Source organism: Mobula birostris, chromosome 4 (genome assembly GCF_030028105.1).
Source record: "Mobula birostris isolate sMobBir1 chromosome 4, sMobBir1.hap1, whole genome shotgun sequence".
NCBI classification, from domain to species: domain Eukaryota; kingdom Metazoa; phylum Chordata; class Chondrichthyes; order Myliobatiformes; family Myliobatidae; genus Mobula; species Mobula birostris.
In genome coordinates this window covers 167,044,811-167,069,156 of record NC_092373.1, presented here as the reverse complement: position 1 = coordinate 167,069,156, position 24,346 = coordinate 167,044,811, and the positions used below count along the sequence as shown (strand labels likewise).

General features: G+C 43.9%; 1 protein-coding gene across 3 annotated transcripts in view; it reads right to left on the bottom strand.

Moving 5' to 3' along the window:
- The window catches only part of ccser1 (coiled-coil serine-rich protein 1), a 1,437,348-nt gene that overhangs the window by 1,037,125 nt on the left and 375,877 nt on the right, over positions 1-24,346 (bottom strand). For all 3 annotated transcript variants that reach the window (XM_072256433.1, XM_072256434.1, XM_072256435.1), the window contains exon 5: positions 3,524-3,635. In XM_072256433.1, the coding sequence (XP_072112534.1) occupies positions 3,524-3,635 (112 nt within the window). The remainder of the gene's footprint in view (positions 1-3,523; positions 3,636-24,346) is intronic.

The window sequence follows — 24,346 nt, the reverse complement described above, 5'->3', positions numbered from 1 at the left end:
CTCTCTAGCCTCTCATGATAGAATTCCTATCATACATTAATGATATGCTAATATCATTAAACAGCTTGCTGGTGAAATCAGTTGTACATAATTCACTATTATGTGAAACCCTGAAATGAGGGGACCAGGCTGCTGTTTATTGATTGCAGCATAACAGGAAGGATTGTAAAGCAATGTATAATTTGCACCATAGATCAGTAATGCTATCATGAGTGAGAGACTGATAAGGAACAAAGACTTAAGAAGTTAGAGGTTTTGTTTTAAAGATTAAAGGCCAAGCTCTTGAGGATTAAGGAGAAATATGAAAAAATAACTAAGCGCAAATTAAAATAGCAATATTTCTATCTCATGAACAATGAATATCAAGTATGTATGTCCAGTACTCTAAGGATTAGAATACGTTTTGTGAATGCTGCTAATACAATCTCTCCAATAGGAAGGATTTTATAATTGCAGGGGAATAATAAGTTGCTAACACTTATATTAGAAGCTTTTGCCAAGTACTGCAGTTCATTTAAAATTCCCACTAACATCACAAACTATTTGATCTAGAAATTCCTTGATTTTGTGCAACGTTTCCTGCACCAGACAAATGAATTTAATCAAGATCCCAACTTCTCGCATGGTTCCAATAGAATATTAAGTTACTTTTGAGTTCTCTCTTCATCCAGAGTGGTTTTAACATGCACTTGGCCTAAACCATGCAAATTATACTTAGACATAATTTGCGCAGATATTAGTGGCTTTGATAATGCAGAAACAAACCTTCACAAAATAGGCTGGACTGGCATCAGCTTTGAGTGTAGGCTGACTCTGTCTGTGGCTGTGGAGTACAGCCTGTGAATTATCCAGATGGACGTCTACTTTTAAGATCTCTATTCACCCCTTGCTCCTGAATCCCTTCTGTTTAAGCATCCACACACTCGTTCCATCCCTGACAACCCACTGGTGCTCCTGCATTTCTTAGCTGTCTTCACCACCCCTTATCCTTCCCCAGCCCCATAATATATAATGGACCCATCCACAATGTCTTGCCCGCCCGTCAGATTCCAATTCCCACCCTGCTGAGGTTCTGGCTTTCTTTATCATTTCACAATTGCCTCACCCCTCCTGCATCTGTAATTTATTGCAATTCCTCTGCTAGCTCAGGAGGCTTTGCCTTCTTATGAAATACAATATCGCAGAGTGGGCATTGGGAATGAATATTCCATGCAAATACATGCATTGTCCCAGCACTCATAGTGTTCACCATTAAAGACACAGACACAGAAATGTTAGGACATAGAATAGTGCAGCACAGGAACAGCCTTTCAGACAACAATGTCTGTGCTGACCATGATGGCAATTTACATTGCACATTTGTCCACACATAGTCTATTGTCCCTTCATTCCAAGCATCTTTCTAAATGCTTCTCAAACATTCTATCATATCTGCTTCCACCCTTTCCTACGGTAGCCCATTCTGGACACCTACCACTCCCGGTGTAAAAAAATAAACTCCTTTCACAATCTCCTTTAACCTTTCCTCCTCTTACCTTATTTGATATTTCCAACCTGGGAAAAAGAGCATATCTACCCTATCTATGCCTCTCAGAAAGTTATATCATCCCTCAGCTCCGGAGAAAACAATCCCAGTTTATCCAAACTCTCCTTACAGCTAATATCTACTACATCCTGGTGAAACTCTTCTACACCCTCTCCAAAGTTTACACATCCATCCTGTAATGAAGCAAGCAGAATTGCACACAATACTCCAAATGTGACCAAAACAAATTATACAGCTGCAGCACAACATGCCTTCTTGTCATTTAAATTCAGTGTCCAGACGAATAAAGGTAAGTATCCCGTAAACTTTCTTTACTACTCTATCTACTTATGTTTCTCACTTCAAGGCGTATGTAATACTTGCACCTCAACCTGAGTTAACTGAAAGGTCAGTGAAATTTCTTTTAAAGTATGAGGAGATTTTTTTGTTTGTCAGATTTTATAAACACATTAAGAATACCAACTGCATAATTTCTATATTAGCAATTATTTCTTCTCCACATTAGTGCACCCAATCTTTGAAGACTGATTGCAAAATAATTAAGTAAAACAATTTTCTTCCCTAAAGACAATGCAAAATTGAAAATGCTGATAATGGTTCTGTAGATGGAACTAACATTTATAATTTAAATGATTTAGCCATCCGGTCCTGTCCAACTACTAGCGTTGTCTGAGAGCAGCGCCACTTGTAAGTCTGACAGTAAAGTTTAGATAAATGGACTGTCCATCGTGGCTCAACACAACATTCCTGCTTTTTGTTTGATTGAAGATGTGAACAGGTTCAGAATGAGTATCACCAAAGTTAATACCTTTCCCAGCGTGTACAGGCCATGTATATTGTATATTGAATTAGAACTAAAGAAAATGCACTTCAAGGTTTAAGTATACTTTTCCATTTAATAGGAGCACACCACACCGTGGTGCTTTGGTTAATATGATCAAAGCTTCTCACCATCCAGGATATTCAGAAGTCTGAGGTCCCAAACTAGTGGATTCATAAACAGTTAATTTCCTTGAAATATTCTGTTCTTATACCAACCTGCATAACTGTAATCATGACTTCATTGCAGCAAAACTATGACACTTTGCACTACAATGAACTTTATTTTGTTCAGTATTTTTTGGTACAACCTTTGTTTAATTTATGTTTCTTTTGAATGTCATGCATCTGTGGCTAAGTGATGCTGCTGTAAATATGTTTTTCATTGTTCATTGTGCAGGCATGTACTTGTATACATGCCAATAAACTTCACTGACTTGGCCTCACAGCTCTAGAGAATCAGGTTTGATCCTGAGCTCTGGTACACTGTGAGTTCGTACGTGCTCTCTGTGACCACATGCATTTCCCCTGCAGGATCCAGTATCCTACAACCTGCCAAACAATGCTTCTTGCAAGCTAACTTTAAATTGCCCTTTGTTAGGTGGATGGTAGGAGGATGCGTAGCATTAAGAGTGAAAATTGGACTAATATGATTGGGTGTTTGAAGGATGGTATGTACCCAATGGACTGAAGGACCTATTCCACCATGATTCAAAGTAATATTCACAGGTCTATCTTTGTATAATATTCTTCATATCCCATTGAGGTCACTTGGTATCTAAAAATCTATTGGCTATAACCTTGAATATATTCATTGACCAAGAATTCATCAGTTTCTTGAGTGGAGGATTCTAAAAATTCAAAGCCATTTGAGTAAAGATAGTCCCTTTCAGTGCAAAAAGCCCAAGTTTTAACCAGTAACTCTGACTATTCCAACCTTCCAGACTACTTTCTGCATTAAGGAATGCAATTAGTCCTGAGAAGAATGAGCATTTGCGAAACCATAAGTTCTTCCTTGAAAGTTCCAAACGCTTGATAGATTGAATGCATCCTGTTTCAGCATTTAGTATCATAGACCGTTCTACCAGCTAACAAATGTTTTGTTGTCAGCAACCAGATAGAAGCAAGGCTTATAAAGAACCATTATTGGTAACTCACTCATTTGGATTCTCTGGAAGCTTTGGTCCTTCAAGCTTCACCTTCAGCTCTGCTGGTACATGTAGAATTTCCAAGCATGATTTAATGGAGTGATTTGAGTCTTCCCGGCACACTGAAAAAAATAATTGAAACATAAGTAATTACTTCTCTGCAGCCACAGAGGCCTCACAAAAGGTTATAACTAAAGCATTATCCTTTCCCTTTCAGACCCTGGGAGCTCGATGCGCTTTTTCTATTGGAGTTTTGTTAGAAAAGTAGGGCGACTTGTACTTAATGAATACGAGCAAGAATGAGCATCTGGAAAATCTATTCCCTGACAGCACTGCTTTGAAAAGCAAATTAATGAACACCAATTTTTCCCCTTATTATTTAATGTGGAGAAAGTCTGCATAGAAACGAGTAACTTTAGTTGCTTTACAACAGATATTACAAGCACCTTGCATACTTTGTGTGATACAGCAGACTGCATTACTATTATGCAACTGTAGCATGGCTGTTCCATTCACAAATGGAACAACAGAACCTGGTGTATCTGAACTGCTACTTTTAGATCACCATAGATGTTCCAATTGTAGTTGGTGTATTGCATGTGTTTCAACAAGATTTCCAAATCTTGGTAGTTTTCTTTCACATGTACTGCATAGCCGATTGGTATTGAAGGGTGGACATTGCTGTTGTGTAGCATTACAACTTCCAGGCTAAACACTGAGGATTCAATAAAAAGATGCCATTGTTTTGGGTCACGCTGCCAACCCAAAGGAGTCAAAAGCCCATTAATGTCAGTGCAGAAATTCAGATTATAAACCTGACCAAAGAATTGTGTTAAATCTTCTTGGCGGCTTCAAAAGATAGAAATTTTTGTGCCTGGTGACAGCAGATTCCACCTTTGCAGTTTTGAACCCAATAATTCTGCTTTTGCCTTTAGCAAACCCAAGACTCTAAACAGGTCATTTAACTCGGACTGAATTATTAGGTGAGGTTCACTCGACATAAAGGGTTCAAAATCTGTATCAGTGTAAGTGTTGTTTTCCATTCCAGGCTCGTGCATCATGTCACCTTCATCTGCCCCCTCTAGACTCCATTTCTCTGGTGGTCTCGGTACTGGAAGTATATCATCATGCGGCACAGATCTCATGGCTGAAGGGAGATTGGGGTATTCAATCATGTTTTCAGCAGAGAAACCAGGCACACTGGTCAGACAGAAGTAGAAGTCTGCCACATGATCATTTTGCTCTCACCATATCATCAGGAGAGTGAACCAGCGGCCTCAATGACTACAGACTGGTGGCATTGACCTCCCACATCATGAAGACCCTGGACAGACTTGTTCTGGAGCTGCTCCGGCCTATGGTCAGGCCACACTTAGATTCCCTCCAGTTCGCCTACCAGCCCCGTCTAGGAGTTGAGGATGCCATCATCTACCTGCTGAACCATGTCTATGCCCACCTGGACAGGCCAGCGAGCACTGTGAGGGTCATGTTTTTTGACTTCTCCAGTGTGTTCAACACCATCCGCCCTGCTCTGCTGGGGGAGAAGCTGACAGCGATGCAGGTGGATGCTTCCCTGGTATCGTGGATTCTTGATTACCTGACTGGCAGACCACAGTACGTGTGCTTGCAACACTGTGTGTCTGACAGAGTGATCAGCAGCACTGGGGCTCCACAGGGGACTGTCTTGTCTCCCTTTCTCTTCACCATTTACACTTCGGACTTCAAGTACTGCACAGAGTCTTGTCATCTTCAGAAGTTTTTGGATGACTCTGCCATAGTTGGATGTATCAGCAAGGGAGATGAGGTTGAGTACAGGGCTACAGTAGGAAACTTTATCACATGGTGTGAGCAGAATTATCTGCAGTGTAATGTGAAAAAGACTAAGGAGCTGGTGGTAGACCTGAGGAGAGCTAAGGTACCGGTGACCCCTGTTTCCATCCAGGGGGTCAGTGTGGACATGGTGGAGGATTACAAATACCTGGGGGTACGAATTGACAATAAACTGGACTGGTCAAAGAACACTGAGGCTGTCTACAAGAAGGGTCAGAGCTGTCTCTATTTCCTGAGGAGACTGAGGTCCTTTAACATCTGCCGGACGATGCTGAGGATGTTCTACGAGTCTGTGGTGGCCAGTGTTATCATGTTTGCTGTTGTGTGCTGGGGCAGCAGCTGAGGGTAGCAGACACCAACAGAATCAACAAACTCATTCGTAAGGCCAGTGATGTTGTGGGGATGGAACTGGACTCTCTCACGGCGGTGTCTGAAAAGAGGATGCTGTCTAAGTTGCATGCCATCTTAGTCAATGTTTCCCATCCACTACATAATGTACTGGGTGGGCACAGGAGTACATTCAGCCAGAGACTCATTCCTCCGAGATGCAACACAGAGCATCATAGGAAGTCATTCCTGCCTGTGGCCATCAAACTTTACAACTCTTCCCTTGTAGGGTCAGACACCCTGAGCCAATAGGCTGGTCCTGGACTTATTTCATAATTTACTGGCATAATTTACATATTACTATTTAACTATTTATGGTTCTATTACTATTTATTATTTATGGTGCAACTGTAACGAAAACCAGTTTCCCTCGGGATCAATAAAGTATGACTATGACTATGACTATGACTATAACAGCATTGACTTCCGAGGGTACTTCTGAGCCAGGCTCTAAGATTGACAATGCACGTAGCACAACAAACGTGAGGAGCTCAGGCTTTGTCTTGGTCCCCAATTTTACATCCAAAATAGAGCTCATAGGATTTCTCAATAGGAGGAGTCATGCTCCATCTTTGAGATTTAAGTGTATACTCACCCCAAATATAACAGAGGAGTATCGAGGCTGGTGCAACATTAGCAAGTCATTTCGCTCACAGAACTACTCCTGAAAATATGATTACTTTATTATAATAGGTACATACAATATGCTATGTGCGTACAGAATGTGCATCAACATGATCGCAAACCGATACACATGTAACCGCAATGATTAGAACAGTGTGTGTGTGATGCTTTTATAGACTTTCTAAAACCTGTCTTGCCATGCAGCAACCACCCTGGCATACCTGGACAAGATAAAAAAATTTACATTGTGGGCAGCATTTTAATTGGCTTGAATTATGAATTGAAATAACAAATAAAGGCAATTTTTTAAAAAATGGTGCGTGTTTGGGGGATTTATTTATTTATTGAGATACAGCAGGGGATCAGCTCTTTGAGCCAGGCTGCGCCGCAATCTCCTGATTTAACCCGAGCCGAATCGTGGGAGAATTTACAAATGACCAATTAACCTACCAACCAGTACATCTTTGGATTGTGGGAGGAAACCAGAGCACCCGGAGGAAACCCATGTGGCCCACGGGGGGAATGTACAAACTCCTTACAGGTACCAGTGCGAACTGAACCCAGGTGGCCTGTACTGTAAAGCGTTGTGCTAACTGAACCACTACGCTATTGTGCTGCTCTAATTTTATGGTAATTTTCATGATCAGCAGCCCAAAATCCTTCAGATACGCCCAAAATCCTTCAGATACACCCAAAAGTATTTGGGAAGCAAAATATTTGGCTTCCTCCCAAATATTGACAACATGCTGGTTGGTAGTTTAATTAGTGACTTCAAATTGCCCTTGGTGCAAACTAGGTGCTAGGGCCTGAGGCAGAGGTAATTAATGAGAATAAGGAAAAAATAAAATGGGATTAGTGTAAATTGGTGCTTGATAGCCATAGGGTCTATTTCTATGTTGTGTGACTCTTATGACACTGAGAGAGAGAAAAAACAATAAATACTTGTTCCAAGTTTTTACATTACAAAAGGGATGGATATTCCAGACATCTCAATCTTGGGTGAATCTTTCTAAAATCGTTAATTAACTTTGCACCTAGCTTGTTTAGGTGTCAGTGAATCAGAATGAAAATATTTCTAACTCAGGAAAACTAAATACATGAAAATGCCTTGAAATTCTCCTTCCTTTATTACAGTAGCATCTATGTCATCCATATGTACTTCCTTCAAAATTCTTTTTCATTGAAGTGATTTACAATAATATCTATGGGTACTTATGGGGAATCTATTTATAGAATAAAAAACTAAAACTGCTGACAACGGTCAGCAGGTCAGGCAGCATCTTTGGGAAGAGAAATGGATAACTTTTCAGGTTCAAGTCCCTCCTCAAAGTTTTCAGTAGCAGCGAAGATTAGGAAGAGAGTTCCGGTGAAGATACTGCCAAGCTAGGGTCTCCTTTGAGGTCGTGACTCAGACATTGTTAATTTTATTTAGGTTTATAAAAATAGTTTTGGGGAGTCAAGGGTCAGCTTAAAGTTTAGGTACACAGATGTAGGAGGTTTAGAGGTCAGGCTGGAGTGACTGCAGTGGACAAGCAGTGTGGACAAAGACCAATCAGAATGATGGCTGATGACCCCACAGGTCAGTGATTCCTGGGAACAGAAGTTTATGCACTCACGAGGCACAAGGTTGGTGAATCGGTGAGTCCTGAGTTCAAGGCCTGGAATTCAGGGTCCTGTCATCGGTGAGTACTGGGATTAATACAAATGATCAAAGCCCCAAGGTCAAAGGCCAAAGTCAGCAAGTCTGGAGGTTGAGGCCCTGGGTCTGTGAGTCTACAAGTCCACTGGGGAAGTTTGAGGCCTGACGTCTGCAAGTTCACAGGTCCACTGGGTGGAGGCCCAGTTGCAGCCTCTTCCTGGGGTTGGAGGCCTGTAAGTGTGAGAGTCGGAGGGAGGAAAGAGGTTTGTTATGCTTTTGTTGTTTTATCATTGTTGTGTTGCTTTGCTGTTCATTGTAGACATGCTATGTTGGCACCAGGATGGGTGGTGACTCTTGCAGGCTGCCCTCAGTACATCCTTCGATTGTGTTGGTTGTTAATGTAAACATCATATTTGTTTTGATGTACTTGTGATAAATAAATTCATTTGAAATCGGAGATGGTTAGAACAAATGGAATATCTCTGATCGGATGAGTTCATATGAGTTTATGAGGGCAGATGGAGTATCAGTTAGAACCACATTATATACTATATTGTATTTGCTTATGTTTAAGTAAATACTTGCTGCTATTGGAAATATGGCATTAAATTGTGCATGGTAAGTCATGCCAAGAAACGGCGGAAATGAAGAAACAATTTTAGTTTCCATAGATGATGCCTGACTTGCTGAGTCTTTCCAGCACTATTTGTTCCATATCCTAATATGGACATGCAACTAAATGTCCCCTGGAAACCAGAAAATAATCCAAATATTCGGATTTACTCATATTCCTTTTATATAAGTAACTCTTATCACTAATACAAACACTCAGTGACACTTGATTAGGTATACCTGTACACCTGCTTGTCAATGCAAATCCAATCACCCAATCATGTGGCAGCAACTCAATATATGAAAGTATGTGGACACGGTCAAGAGGTTCAGTTGTCTTTCAGACCAAACATCAGAAACAGGAAGAAATATGATGAAGTGATTTTAACCTCGGAATGATTGTTGGTGCCAGACAAGATGGTTTGTGTATCTCAGAAAATGCTGATCACCTGGAATTTTCACACAAAACAGTCTCTACAGATTACAGAAAATGATGCAAGAAACAAAAAAAAAAAATCCATTTGGAATTGTTGCATGCCATTTCATCGCGCCTTCCTGTTCCCACGCAGACCTGCCAGTAAGACCGAAGAATTGATTGTGGACTTCAGAAAGGGCAATTCGTCCTTCGTGGAACACATAGTGGGATCAGAAATGGAAAGACTGAGCAATTTCAAGTTCCTAGGTGTCAACGTCTCTAAGGATTTATCCTGGGCCCAACAGAGCAATGCAGTGTTACACAGTAGGCACAACAGCGGCTATATTTTATTTGGAGTTTGAGGAGATTTGGTATGGCACTGAAAGCACTTGCAAACTTCCACAGATGTACTATGGAGAGCAACCTAACTGGCTGCAGCACTATCTGGTATGGGGGAGTGGGGGCTATCTCACTGGATCGAAATAAGCTGTAGAAAGTTGCAAATTCCATTGACTCCATAAAGGACACTAGCTTCCCCAGCATCCCAGACATCTTCAAGGAGCAATGCCTCAAAAAGCTGGCATCCAACTTTAAGGACCCCCATCACCCAGGCTGTGCCCTCTTCTTGTTGCAACCATTAGGGAGGAGGTACAGGAGCCTGAAGGCACGCATTCAATGATTCAGGAACAGCTTCTTCCCCTCTGCTGTCAGATTTCTGAATGGACATTGTACCCATGAACACCACCTCACTACTTTTTTTTTGCACTACTTTTGTAATTTAACACACACACATATATATATATATATATATATATATATATATAAAATTTACTGTATTTCTCCACTGGTTAAGCCAAATGCAAACTGGAATAACAGCACCTCATTTTCCACCAGGGTAGTCTACAAACCAATAGTATGATTATTGAACTTCATTTAACCTTTATCTCCTATGGCTCCCTTCACCCTCTCCCATTACCTCCAAGTCCTCTCATTTTTATCCCTGTTCTAATACTGCATCCCCAGACATCATCACCAACAATTTTGTGTGCTTGTCCCTCCTGTTTTTTTTCTATTGACAACCATACGTCTTTCCTAGTGATCCCCATTCCCCCAGACTTCATCTATCTTTCACCTCTCCCCTGATAGGTTACACAGGTGATAATGGGAACGATCGGATTCCAGCACAAATTCCCAATTTTCACGCCCTGGCTCCACCTTTCCCTTCCCCACTATCCTTCACCCCTCCTTGGTCTACCTATCAACTACCAGCCCCATCTCACCATTCCCACTTTCCTCTTTATTCTGGCTATCTTACCTCTCCATATTCAGTTCTAATGCAGGGTTTTGACCAGAAATGTCAATTCATTTTCCCCTTATACAGGAAATGCTTATCAACCTGCTGAGTGCTTCCAGCAGATTGTTTTTTTTTTGCTTCAGCTTCCAGCACCTGCAGTCTCTTGTCTCTCCAACCTCTGCTTATGACTGAGACTCAGACAACTTCAGCAACCACAGCATTCCATTTTCATCCGCACCTGGATCTACATACTGTACTGTCACAATGTGTATTTGGAATCGTGCAAGAGCAGGATTGATTTTGTTCTTTTTTTGTATGTTTCGGTCAATTATTGAGTCTCTTCCTTCGGTCTTGGTGGAGACAAGTTAACAGAGTGCAAGCCTGAGACTGAAGATAGTTTGGTTTTAATTTTACACCAAAATCTGAGTTTATTTATCATTGGCACAAGTACAATAAAAACTCACTTGCAGCAGCAGCAGCACAGGCACGTAGGTACAGACAACACACAGAATATACACTCAGTGCCTCTTTAGAAGATAAACCTGTACGTTAATGCAAATATCTAATCAGCCAAACATGAGGCAGCAACTGAATGCCTACTATGTGCAAGCAGACATGGTCAAGAAGTTCATTTATTGCTCAGACGAAACATCAGAATGTTGAGAAAATGTAATCTAAATAATGTTGACTGTGGAATGATTGTTCGTGCCAGACAGGATGGCTTGAGTGCCACAGAAACTGCTGATTCCTGGGATTTTCACACACAACAGTTTCTAGAGTTCACAGAAAATGATGCAAAAAATCTAAAAAAAAATCCAACGAATGACAGTTCTGTGGGCAAAAACATCCTTTTAATGAGAGAGGTCAGAGAATAGCCAGACTAGTTCAGACAGCAGAAGACCACACTAAGTTCCACTCCTGTACCCAATCACAGTTTGTCTTGCATGGTGTTCATGCAGATCAAAATTATTACACAGTGTATTGGCTGAGGTGTCGAAGGAGCTGGTTGAGATATCGGAGGAGCCCACCAGTGTGCCAGAGGAGCCCAATGGGATATCGGATAAGCCTGCCAATGTGTCGGAGCAGCCTGTTGGGATATCAGAGGAGCCCACCAGTTCATCCCAGTGTACTGAAAGAGCCTGTCGGAATTTTGGAGGAGCCTGTCGGAATATCAAAGGAGCCTGTCGGGATGTCGGAGGAGCCCGTTGGGATATCCCTCCTACAATTGGCGGTGCTTCCAGTCGCAGGTTGCCTTTATTTAGATCGAGGTCATGGATTTGGGAAGTTTGTCTGAATAGTCTGGGTGAGTAAGTAGAATGTATATTGTGGGTGGCACACACTACAGCTGTTGTGCATCCATTGTGGAGAGAATGTCTCTCCATTGTACTGCTTCAAAGGAACTAATTTACTGTTGGCAGATGCAGTCATCAGTATAGGGTCCTTCAATACATGTGTCACTTTAACTGTAATGACTCATATTCATATATCTTCCTCACATCATCAAACACAGTCATTTTTGCAAGCTAGCTCTTCAAATACAGCCAGCAAAATTCACCATCTCAGCAAAAAGCAATGAGGTTAGACCAATGCAAATTGATGCCTGAGTTGGTAATTGCCTACTGTGGGCCGATTCCTGATTCTACAACTAAATCTTTCATTTGTATTCTACTAGTATCTGTTAAAGCATCAAAATATTCATCCCAGGAGTATTTACGCAATATATTTCATCTCTCTTCAATTGGTCAGCATCTATTTGTAGTTTGACAAGTTTCCTGCCATTCATCTTCGATGCTTCAAAATGATGAAGGGACTAAGTCAAATGTAGGATCTTGTTGAAACAAAACACATCACAAGTCAGTTGACCAAAGCCTTGAGGTAGAGGGATGGGTTTTAAAGATCTTCGTAAAACAGCAGGGAGGGGAAGGGAGCAGGAGAGTGTGAGGGATGGAACGAGGGAATTCTTCAGATATTTGTTGCATCAGACATACAGGGAGCAGCAAAGTGCAACAAGCTGAAAGAGTGTTAACAGCTCTCTAGAGTCATTGCTGGGTTGGTGGCTGGCCCCTCCCATCAGTGCTGCACAGCCAGTTTGCTTGGTGTTTCCCTCCGGTGTTCACTCAGTGCTTCGCTCCGGTGTTCACTCAATGTTTCTTTCTGGTTCACTCAGTCCTTTCTCCAGTGTTCACTCAGTGCTTCTCTCCGGTGTTCACTCAGTGCTTCCCTCCGGTGTTCACTCAATGTTTCTTTCCGGTGTTCACTCAGTGCTTCCCTCCGGTGTACACTCAGTGCTTCCCTCCGGTGTTCACTCAATGTTTCTTTCCGGTGTTCACTCAGTGTTTCTCTCCGGTGTTCACTCAGTGCTTCTCTCCGGTGTTCACTCAGTGCTTCTCTCCGGTGTTCACTCAGTGTTTCTCTCCGGTGTTCACTCAATGTTTCTGTCCGGTGTTCACTCAGTGTTTCTCTCCGGTGTTCACTCAGTGCTTCCCTCCGGTGTTCACTCAGTGTTTCTCTCCGGTGTTCACTCAGTGTTTCTCTCCGGTGTTCACTCAGTGCTTCTCTCCGGTGTTCACTCAGTGTTTCTCTCCGGTGTTCACTCAGTGTTTCCCTCCGGTGTTCACTCAGAGTTTCCCTCCGGTGTTCACTCAGTCCTCTCTCCGGTGTTCACTCAGTGCTTCTCTCCGGTGTTCACTCAGTCCCCTCTCTGGTGTTCACTCGGTGTTTCTCTCCGGTGTTCACTCGGTGTTTCTCTCCGGTGTTCACTCGGTGCTTCTCTCCGGTGTTTACTCGGTGCTTCTCTCCGGTGTTCACTCGGTGTTTCTCTCCGGTGTTCACTCAGTGTTTCTCTCCAGTGTTCACTCAGTGCTTCTCTCCGGTGTTCACTCAATGTTTCTTTCTGGTGTTCACTCAGTGCTTCTCTCCGGTGTTCACTCAGTCCTCTCTCCGGTGTTCACTCAGTCCTCTCTCCGGTGTTCACTCAGTGCTTCTCTCCGGTGTTCACTCGGTCTTTTCTCCGGTGTTCACTCGGTCCTTTCTCCGGTGTTCACTCGGTCCTTTCTCCGGTGTTCACTCAGTGCTTCTCTCCGGTGTTCACTCAGTCCTTTCTCCGGTGTTCACTCAGTGTTTCCATCCGGTGTTCACTCAGTGCTTCTCTCCGGTGTTCACTCAGTGCTTCTCTCCGGTGTTCACTCGGTCTTTTCTCCGGTGTTCACTCGGACCTTTCTCCAGTGTTCACTCGGTCCTTTCTCCGGTGTTCACTCAGTGCTCCTCTCCGGTGTTCACTCGGTGCTCCTCTCCGGTGTTCACTCGGTGCTCCTCTCCGGTGTTCACTCGGTGATCCTCTCCGGTGTTCACTCGGTGCTCCTCTCCGGTGTTCACTCGGTGCTCCTCTCCGGTGTTCACTCGGTGCTCCTCTCCGGTGTTCACTCGGTGCTCCTCTCCGGTGTTCACTCAATGTTTCCCTCCGGTGTTCACTCAATGTTTCCCTCCGGTGTTCACTCAGTGTTTCCCTCCGGTGTTCACTCAGTGCTTCCCTCCGGTGTTCACTCAGTGCTTCTCTCCGGTGTTCACTCAGTGCTTCTCTCCGGTGTTCACTCAGTGCTTCTCTCCGGTGTTCAGTCAGTGTTTCTCTCCGGTGTTCACTCAATGTTTCTCTCCGGTGTTCACTCAATGTTTCTCTCCGGTGTTCACTCAATGTTTCTCTCCGGTGTTCACTCAGTGCTCCTCTCCGGTGTTCACTCGGTGCTCCTCTCCGGTGTTCACTCGGTGCTCCTCTCCGGTGTTCACTCGGTGCTCCTCTCCGGTGTTCACTCGGTGCTCCTCTCCGGTGTTCACTCGGTGCTCCTCTCCGGTGTTCACTCGGTGCTCCTCTCCGGTGTTCACTCGGTCCTTTCTCCGGTGTTCACTCGGTCCTTTCTCCGGTGTTCACTCAGTGCTTCTCTCCGGTGTTCACTCAGTGCTTCTCTCCGGTGTTCACTCAATGTTTCCCTCCGGTGTTCACTCAGTGTTTCCCTCCGGTGTTCACTCAGTGCTTCTCTCCGGTGTTCACTCAGTCCTCTCTCTGGTGTTCACTCAGTGTTTCTCTCCGGTGTTCACTCAGTGTTTCCCTCCGGTGTTCACTCAGTCCTCTTTCCGGTGTTCACTCAGTGCTTCTCTCCGGTGCTCACTCAGTGTTTCTCTCCGGTGTTCACTCAGTCCTCTCTCCGGTGTTCACTCAGTGCTTCTCTCCGGTGTTCACTCGGTGTTTCTCTCCGGTGTTCACTCGGTGCTTCTCTCCGGTGTTCACTCGGTGCTTCTCTCCGGTGTTCACTCGGTGCTTCTCTCCGGTGTTCACTCGGTCCTTTCTCCGGTGTTCACTCAGTGTTTCTCTCCGGTGTTCACTCAGTGCTTCTCTCCGGTGTTCACTCAGTCTTTTCTCCGGTGTTCACTCAGTCCTTTCTCCGGTGTTCACTCAGTCCGTTCTCCGGTGTTCACTCAGTGCTTCCCTCCGGTGTTCACTCAGTGCTTCTCTCCGGTGTTCACTCGGTCTTTTCTCCGGTGTTCTCCGGTGTTCACTCAGTGTTTCCCTCCGGTGTTCACTCAGTGTTTCCCTCCGGTGTTCACTCAGTGCTTCTCTCCGGTGTTCACTCAGTGCTTCTCTCCGGTGTTCACTCAGTGCTTCTCTCCGGTGCTCACTCAGTGTTTCTCTCCGGTGTTCACTCAGTCCTCTCTCCGGTGTTCACTCAGTGCTTCTCTCCGGTGTTCACTCGGTGCTTCTCTCCGGTGTTCACTCGGTGCTTCTCTCCGGTGTTCACTCGGTCCTTTCTCCGGTGTTCACTCAGTGTTTCTCTCCGGTGTTCACTCAGTGCTTCTCTCTGGTGTTCACTCAGTCTTTTCTCCGGTGTTCACTCAGTCCTTTCTCCGGTGTTCACTCAGTCCATTCTCCGGTGTTCACTCAGTGCTTCCCTCCGGTGTTCACTCAGTGCTTCTCTCCGGTGTTCACTCGGTCTTTTCTCCGGTGTTCTCCGGTGTTCACTCAGTGTTTCCCTCCGGTGTTCACTCAGTGCTTCTCTCCGGTGTTCACTCAGTGCTTCTCTCCGGTGCTCACTCAGTGTTTCTCTCCGGTGTTCACTCAGTCCTCTCTCCGGTGTTCACTCAGTGCTTCTCTCCGGTGTTCACTCGGTGTTTCTCTCCGGTGTTCACTCGGTGCTTCTCTCCGGTGTTCACTCGGTGCTTCTCTCCGGTGTTCACTCGGTGCTTCTCTCCGGTGTTCACTCGGTGCTTCTCTCCGGTGTTCACTCGGTCCTTTCTCCGGTGTTCACTCAGTGTTTCTCTCCGGTGTTCACTCAGTGCTTCTCTCCGGTGTTCACTCAGTCTTTTCTCCGGTGTTCACTCAGTCCTTTCTCCGGTGTTCACTCAGTCCGTTCTCCGGTGTTCACTCAGTGCTTCCCTCCGGTGTTCACTCAGTGCTTCTCTCCGGTGTTCACTCGGTCTTTTCTCCGGTGTTCTCCGGTGTTCACTCAGTGTTTCCCTCCGGTGTTCACTCAGTGTTTCCCTCCGGTGTTCACTCAGTGCTTCTCTCCGGTGTTCACTCAGTGCTTCTCTCCGGTGTTCACTCAGTGCTTCTCTCCGGTGTTCACTCAATGTTTCTTTCCGGTGTTCACTCAGTCATTTCTCCGGTGTTCACTCAGTGCTTCCCTCCGGTGTTCACTCAGTGCTTCTCTCCGGTGTTCACTCAGTGTTTCTCTCCAGTGTTCACTCAGTGTTTCCCTCCGGTGTTCACTCAGTCCTCTCTCCGGTGTTCACTCAGTCCTCTCTCCGGTGTTCACTCGGTGCTTCTCTCCGGTGTTCACTTGGTGCTTCTCTCCGGTGTTCACTCGGTCCTGTCTCCAGTGTTCACTCAGTGCATCTCTCCGGTGTTCACTCAGTGCTTCTCTCCGGTGTTCACTCAGTCCTTTCTCCTGTGTTCACTCAGTCCTTTCTCCGGTGTTCACTCAGTGCTTCTCTCCGGTGTTCACTCAGTCCTTTCTCCGGTGTTCACTCAGTGCTTCTCTCCGGTGTTCACTCAGTGCTTCTCTCCAGTGTTCACTCAGTGCTTCTCTCCGGTGTTCACTCAGTGTTTCCCTCCGGTGTTCACTCAGTGCTTCTCTCCGGTGTTCACTCAGTGCTTCTCTCTGGTGTTCACTCAGTGTTTCTCTCCAGTTTTCACTCAGTGCTTCTCTCCGGTGTTCACTCAGTGCTTCTCTCCGGTGCTCACTCAGTGTTTCTCTCCGGTGTTCACTCAGTCCTCTCTCCGGTGTTCACTCAGTGCTTCTCTCCGGTGTTCACTCGGTGCTTCTCTCCGGTGTTCACTCGGTGCTTCTCTCCGGTGTTCACTCGGTCCTTTCTCCAGTGTTCACTCAGTGTTGCTCTCCGGTGTTCACTCAGTGCTTCTCTCTGGTGTTCACTCAGTCTTTTCTCCGGTGTTCACTCAGTCCTTTCTCCGGTGTTCACTCAGTCCATTCTCCGGTGTTCACTCAGTGCTTCCCTCCGGTGTTCACTCAGTGCTTCTCTCCGGTGTTCACTCGGTCTTTTCTCCGGTGTTCTCCGGTGTTCACTCAGTGTTTCCCTCCGGTGTTCACTCAGTGCTTCTCTCCGGTGTTCACTCAGTGCTTCTCTCCGGTGTTCACTCAGTGCTTCTCTCCGGTGCTCACTCAGTGTTTCTCTCCGGTGTTCACTCAGTCCTCTCTCCGGTGTTCACTCGGTGCTTCTCTCCGGTGTTCACTCGGTGTTTCTCTCCGGTGTTCACTCGGTGCTTCTCTCCGGTGTTCACTCGGTGCTTCTCTCCGGTGTTCACTCGGTGCTTCTCTCCGGTGTTCACTCGGTCCTTTCTCCGGTGTTCACTCAGTGTTTCTCTCCGGTGTTCACTCAGTGCTTCTCTCCGGTGTTCACTCAGTCTTTTCTCCGGTGTTCACTCAATCCTTTCTCCGGTGTTCACTCAGTCCGTTCTCCGGTGTTCACTCAGTGCTTCCCTCCGGTGTTCACTCAGTGCTTCTCTCCGGTGTTCACTCGGTCTTTTCTCCGGTGTTCTCCGGTGTTCACTCAGTGTTTCCCTCCGGTGTTCACTCAGTGTTTCCCTCCGGTGTTCACTCAGTGCTTCTCTCCGGTGTTCACTCAGTGCTTCTCTCCGGTGTTCACTCAGTGCTTCTCTCCGGTGTTCACTCAGTCATTTCTCCGGTGTTCACTCAGTGCTTCCCTCCGGTGTTCACTCAGTGCTTCTCTCCGGTGTTCACTCAGTGTTTCTCTCCGGTGTTCACTCAGTGTTTCCCTCCGGTGTTCACTCAGTCCTCTCTCCGGTGTTCACTCAGTCCTCTCTCCGGTGTTCACTCGGTGCTTCTCTCCGGTGTTCACTTGGTGCTTCTCTCCGGTGTTCACTCGGTCCTGTCTCCAGTGTTCACTCAGTGCATCTCTCCGGTGTTCACTCAGTGCTTCTCTCCGGTGTTCACTCAGTCCTTTCTCCGGTGTTCACTCAGTCCTTTTCCGGTGTTCACTCAGTGCTTCTCTCCGGTGTTCACTCAGTCCTTTCTCCGGTGTTCACTCAGTGCTTCTCTCCGGTGTTCACTCAGTGCTTCTCTCCAGTGTTCACTCAGTGCTTCTCTCCGGTGTTCACTCAGTGTTTCCCTCCGGTGTTCACTCAGTGCTTCTCTCCGGTGTTCACTCAGTGCTTCTCTCTGGTGTTCACTCAGTGTTTCTCTCCAGTTTTCACTCAGTGCTTCTCTCCGGTGTTCACTCAGTGTTTCTCTCCGGTGTTCACTCAGTGGAAGAACAAGCTGGACCAGGACACTCCACACTCATACTATTCGGGGACCATGGCTATTTTGTTTCGAGTGACTGTAATTTTTTTTTGAAATTGTAACCATATGAGCTATTGTGCTACATGCTGTTGGCAATGTGCTTTGCACCTTGGCTTGGAGGAACATTGTTTCATTTAGCTCTATTCATGTACCATTGAATGTTAGTAAAATAATTAAACTTGATCTGGAATGTAAAGTGTGCAGAGACTTTGGGGTTATGGGCAGGTTCTCATGCTGGAGGAAGGAGTCACTCAGATGAAGATTCAAAGTCAAGATTTTGCCCCACTGGGAATAAACACGCAACAGCAAATACATAGGCAATGAAAGATTAGGATAGTGTAAATTAGAGAGGGGGAGATACCTCAGCAAAAGGCTGCAGAGAATTATACACTCAGCTAGCTCCATCACTAGCCCTCCGCCATTGGGGACATATTTAAAAAGTGGTGCCTCTCGAAGTTGGCATCCATCACTAAGGACACTCTTCATCCATGGCCTGCCCTCTTCTCATTACTACTATCAGGGGGTGGTGCAGGAGTCTGAAGACCCACACTCAATGATTTTGGAACATCTCCTTCCTCTCTGCCAAAAGGTTTCTGTTGCTCATGATCCTTTTTATTCCTTTTTGTACTTTTTTTTGTATTTTATTGTACTTTTATGTCTTTACCCTTATACAGCTACAGCAAAATAACAATTTGCACACCACCAGATTTATTGTCAGTGATAATAACTGATCTTTGATGTAAGCCACATGCTGAGCAATCTAGTTGCCTTTTTTGGCGCGGACAAAACAGAAAGGTCTGTCAGGTGCTCTACAAAACACTGGTGGTTTGGTCTAGCTTGGGTGGGATCTTCATTAGCGTGGACCAGCTGGACTGAAGATCCAGTTTATGTGTTGCATATGACCTTTCTCATGGTCACCAAGAAGTTAGAGTTGCATTTCAGGTGCTCAATTCATATTCCTTTCAGGATACTCCAAACGGCCTTGCAACAGTGCAATAGATTTTGAGGGTAGCCATGACTAACCTCCATATGTGTAGAAAAATTTGGATGTGAATATGAACCTAACTAGGTGTAAAGCCCTAATCAATCTCTATATTGATGCTCAGTTACAGCTTGTTGTTCACCCTTTATACTCTGATGCATCAATGATTAGCAGAGAGATTCTGAGAACAGAACATAGAACAGTGCAGCACGGGGACAAACCCCTCAACCCGTGATATCAGCATACATAATGCAGAATTAAACTAATCCCTTCTGACTGTACATGATCAATATCCCTCTATTCCCTGCCTATTTATGTGCCTGTCTAACAGCCTTTTAAATACCACTCTCACATGTGCTTCTAACACCACTCCTTAGAGCCCATTCTAGACAAATATCACTCTGTATAAAAAGAAATTGCCCAGCCCATCTCCTTTAAATTTTCCCCTCTGACCTTCAATACATATCCTCTAGTCCTCAATATTTCTACCTTGTTTAAAAATAATCTATTGTATACCTTTCATAATTTTATAACCTTCTATTAATTCTCCCCTAACTCTCTGGCACTGCAGAGAAAACAAACCTCTCCTTTTCGTTCATACTCTAATCCAAGCAGCATTCTGGTGAACCACTTCTACATCAATTCCGAAGCCTCCTGTATGTGACAACCAGAACTTCACCCAATACTTGAAGTGCAGCTTGACCAAAGTTTTACAAAGCTGCAATGTGCATCAACCAGTGAAGGCAAGCATACCGTACACAGTTCAGGAACTATTCAGCAGCAGGAGTGGGAACTGGAAATGGAATGCTGGAAAAACAGAAATGGCCAAAAGCTCAAGAATCAGTTTGAGTAAACTTTACAAAGAGAAACTCAGACCAATCCATCAACTCCATCATCCTCAATACAAGTACCTCTCAGGACTGTGAGCTGAGTCCATTGCTGTACACTCTACTCCCATATGACTGTCCAGCCAAATATCTGAGTTATCTCATTGTCAAGTTTGCCGATAACACAATTTTGGGTAGGGCTCATCACCAACAAAAATGAGACATCTTCCAAAGAGGAGGTGGAAGAGCTCAAGGCCTGGTGCCAGGCAAGTAACCTCTTCCTTAATGTCAACAAGACAAAATAGATGGTTCTTAATTCAGGAAAACTCACACCACTCAGACTCCTTGTTACTTCAGCTGCTGGTTTCAAACTCCCGGGCACATCTTGCACAATCTCTTGTGCTCCCAGAACACATTCTACAAAATCGGGAAAGCTCACCAACACCTGTAATTTTTGAGAAGGCTGAAGAGAGCTGGACTATGCACATCTATACTCATGTTATTCTACAGATGCCCAGTACAGAGCATCCTAACAAGCTGTATCACTGCATGGTATGGAAATTGCACTGTGACGGAGAGAAAAGCTCTACAATGGGTCGCCAAAACTGCCCAACGTATCTCTGGCAACAGCCTACCTGCCATCAAGGACATATAGACAGAAAGGTGCCGAAAAAGGGCCAGAAATATCATGAAGGATCCCATCCACCCTGCTCATGGACTGTTTCTCCCACTCCCATCAGGGAGGAGGCTGATCAACACCTGCACCCACTAACCCACCCCATTGCACCCCTAATCAATCTATGTATATAAGCTATTATGTAGTTATATTTATTGTTTTTTAATATTATTGTGTTCCTTATCTTATTGTTTTTTTATGCTGCATCAGATCTGAGTAACAATTATTTTATTCACATTTATACTTCTGTATTCAAAATGACAAACAATCTTAAACAATTTTGAACCAGGCACAAAATACAGATGCCAATTTGAACTGGCAGATGGCCAATCAGCAAGTCATCATTTACCAATCTGCCATTTTCCAGTTATACTTCATTAAACAGAGCTGGTCTAGATTAGATTAGATTAGATCAGTCCAGAACCCCTGATTCAGCAATTGGAAAACTGGCAAACCTTTAGAAGTAAGCAGGTATTTCCAAACATAGAGGATTGAAACCCCAATTAATCAAGGAGTGCAATAACATCATGTGTCACTGTAAGTTGTGAAAGAATTTTCTGCTGAAAATTAGCCATGATTTTTTTTTCTCTTGCCCCTTACGTGAGGCTGATTGGCTGGATAGCACAAAATAATTTCCCATCTGTGTTGTTGAGTCAAAGCGAGATACAGCATGGGAATAGGTCCTTTACCCCACTGGGTCCACACCAACCACCAACTACTCATTTACACAAGTTTTATATTCATCCCATTTCCGCATTCTCCTCAGATTCTCAACTCCTCACTTACAAGATTTCGCTACACGATAGAAGAAATTCAAGGTAACCAATTATCCCCAAACACACACGCCTTTTAGGAGTTGGCAGGTAACCAAAGCGTGCAGATGAAGCTCATGCTGGGTCACTTGAAGAATATGCAATCTCCACACAGACAGCACACGACATTAGGGTTGAAACTGGATCTTTGAGCTAGTGGTTATACTGGCTTTGCCACTGCGCCACAATGTATATGAACATGTTTAAAAACATTTTTTTTCCATTCACAGAATATAGGTATTGTAGTTTTGGTAAGCATTTATTACTGTTGAACTGAAGGACAATAATAATTTCCTAAGTCCACAATATTGGGATGGCACATTTCCTTTCCTGAAGGATTTCAGTGAACCTAATGGATTTTGCACTACCATTACTGATACAAAACAATTTTTTTTATTCCAGATTTATTTATTTACTCAAATTAAAATTCCCTCGATGCCATGCTGGAAGTTGTATGAGTTACAAATTCAGTAACAACCAGTCCGCTATGCTGCCAATAATGTTGATAATATATTTTGTCACCTAGTAATAACTAAATGTAGTATATTATCAACTCTTTGGTTGAATCTAAAATGAAACAGATGCACATTTACATTTATCTGCAACCGTTTCAGTTTAGTTTCAATCACAAGAGTGAAAAAAAAACGCCTTTGCCTCCTATGGTCATGTTGTACATGCAGTTAAAATTAAAGTGTTGTGCACTTTTGAACATACAGGAACAACCTTTCAGATTCAGAGTCATGCAACATTTATGCCAGTAAATCCTTGCAGAACAGTTTGGAATTTGAATAATTAATGAAAACTTTGAGTAAAATCAGATTACAGAAATGACAGCAGATGATAATACCTGCTAGACCAGCATCACTACCTAAAGGGTTAATGCTCTTGTTTGATAAATCCTAAGTTAAACCAGTGAATTGAAAGAACGTTGTTTTTAAGCAATCATGTTTGGCACCAGAAACATCAGATTCAATTACAAATTGCTGTGAGGCTTTTCAATCTTTCCTCCATGCCATGTCGAAAGACTCGATTTGTGCTTTATTGTAAATCATGGTTTTGTTCAGTAAATATTAAATGTGCTGCCTTCTACCTCATTTTTCCCCATACTGCCATGGAAACACAACCCCTGCAGTGCATTAGGTATTCTAAAGTTTTGCCTGAACTACTCTGACTCTACTTACCACACCTGAAAATTTTACCACCATCACAAGGGCTCCGGATGGGAACTCCAATACTTGTGTGGGTCACTGCCAAGTAACACACCATCCTTACGTGGAGGTATATTGTTGTTGGGTCTAAAACTCGGAACTCCTTATCCAACAGGAGAGAACACATTCACCAGAAAATTTCAATGGTTCAAAGCATGGTTCAAAGTTGGAGATGGGCTATAAAACTGGCTTTATCAGTGATAGCCAGCTCTGAGAAATGATAAATCAGACAAATGGGTTGCATTGGAGTCAAAGGATTCGGTACTGGGTCCATTGTTGATTGTTAACTATATCAATGATATAGATCAGCACATTTGGGATGATACCAAGATTGGGGGCATTATGGACAGTAAGGAAGGCTATAAAATCTTGTAGCGGGATCTGGACCAAGTGCAAAAATGGGCTTACATGTAGCAAATGGAATTTAATGCAGATAAGTGTGAAATGTTACTCTTTGAGAGGATAAACTAGGGTAGAACCCACATAGTGAGCAGTAGGACACTGAGGAGTGTGATAGAACAGAGCATGTGGGAATACAAATCCATAATTCCTTGAACAACATGGTAAATGCAAGCAGGCTTTGTCCACTTAGGTTGGGTGAGACTACGATTAGAGATCATAGGTTAAGGGTGAAAGGTGAATTGTTTAAGGAGAACATGAGTGGGAACATCTTCACTCAGAGGGTGAAGAGTGTGTGGAATGTGCTGCTAGTGGAAGTGGCAGATTTGGGTTCAATTTTGAAATTGAAGAGCTATTTGTGTAGATACATGGAGGGCTATGCTTTGCATACAGGTCAATAGGACTAGGCAGCTTAATATTTTGGCATGGACTATATGGTCTTAAGGGCCTGTTTATGTGTTGTAGTGGTCAAGGATTCTCTTTACCTCATTTGAATTTCATTCGTAATCCTGGAAGTACTCTACCTGTAGAATCTCTTCAAGATACACTGATGGTTTATAGATTCTCCATAGAAAACATCCTATTTGGCAGCATTAAGGCTTAGTCTGCTAACTGCATTGCCCAAGATGTCAAGAAATTGCAGATGATTTGAACACAGCCCAGTCCATCACGTAGACCAGCCTCCTCTCCATTAACTTTCATCTGCCTCACTAAAGCAGGCAACATAATCAAAGACCATTCTCTTCCCTGTCATACTCTCTAATCCCCTGTCTGGGAGATAGAAAAGGCATGGAAAAAGGGTAATGCTGTGATGGTTATGGGGGAATTCAATATGCAGATAGATTGGGAAAGTCAAGTTGGTGCTGGATCCCAAGAGAAGGGATTTATGGAATGCCTATGAGATGGCTTTTTAGAGCAGCTTGTGGATAAACCCACTAGGGAAAAGAAAATTCTGGACTGGGTTGTGTGTAACTAACCAGACTTGATATATGGAGCTTAAGGTAAAGAAACCCCTAGGAGACATCATCATAATGTCATAGAATTCACATAATGCTTGTTTGATGGGGCAAAACAGTGAAATAAAGGGAAATTCAGAGCCATGAAAGAGAAGCAGATTAAATTTGATTGGAAGGGGACACTAGCAGGGGTAACTTTAGAGCAGCAGTGGCTGGAGTTTATGCGAATAAATTGGAAGAAACAGGATTGAATTATCCCAATGAAAATAAAGCATCATCAGCATTCAGGGCTAAAAAGTGAAGTCAAAGACAGTAGAACACAACTAAACAAAGGCAATGAGAGAAAGGATGAAATATGATAAAA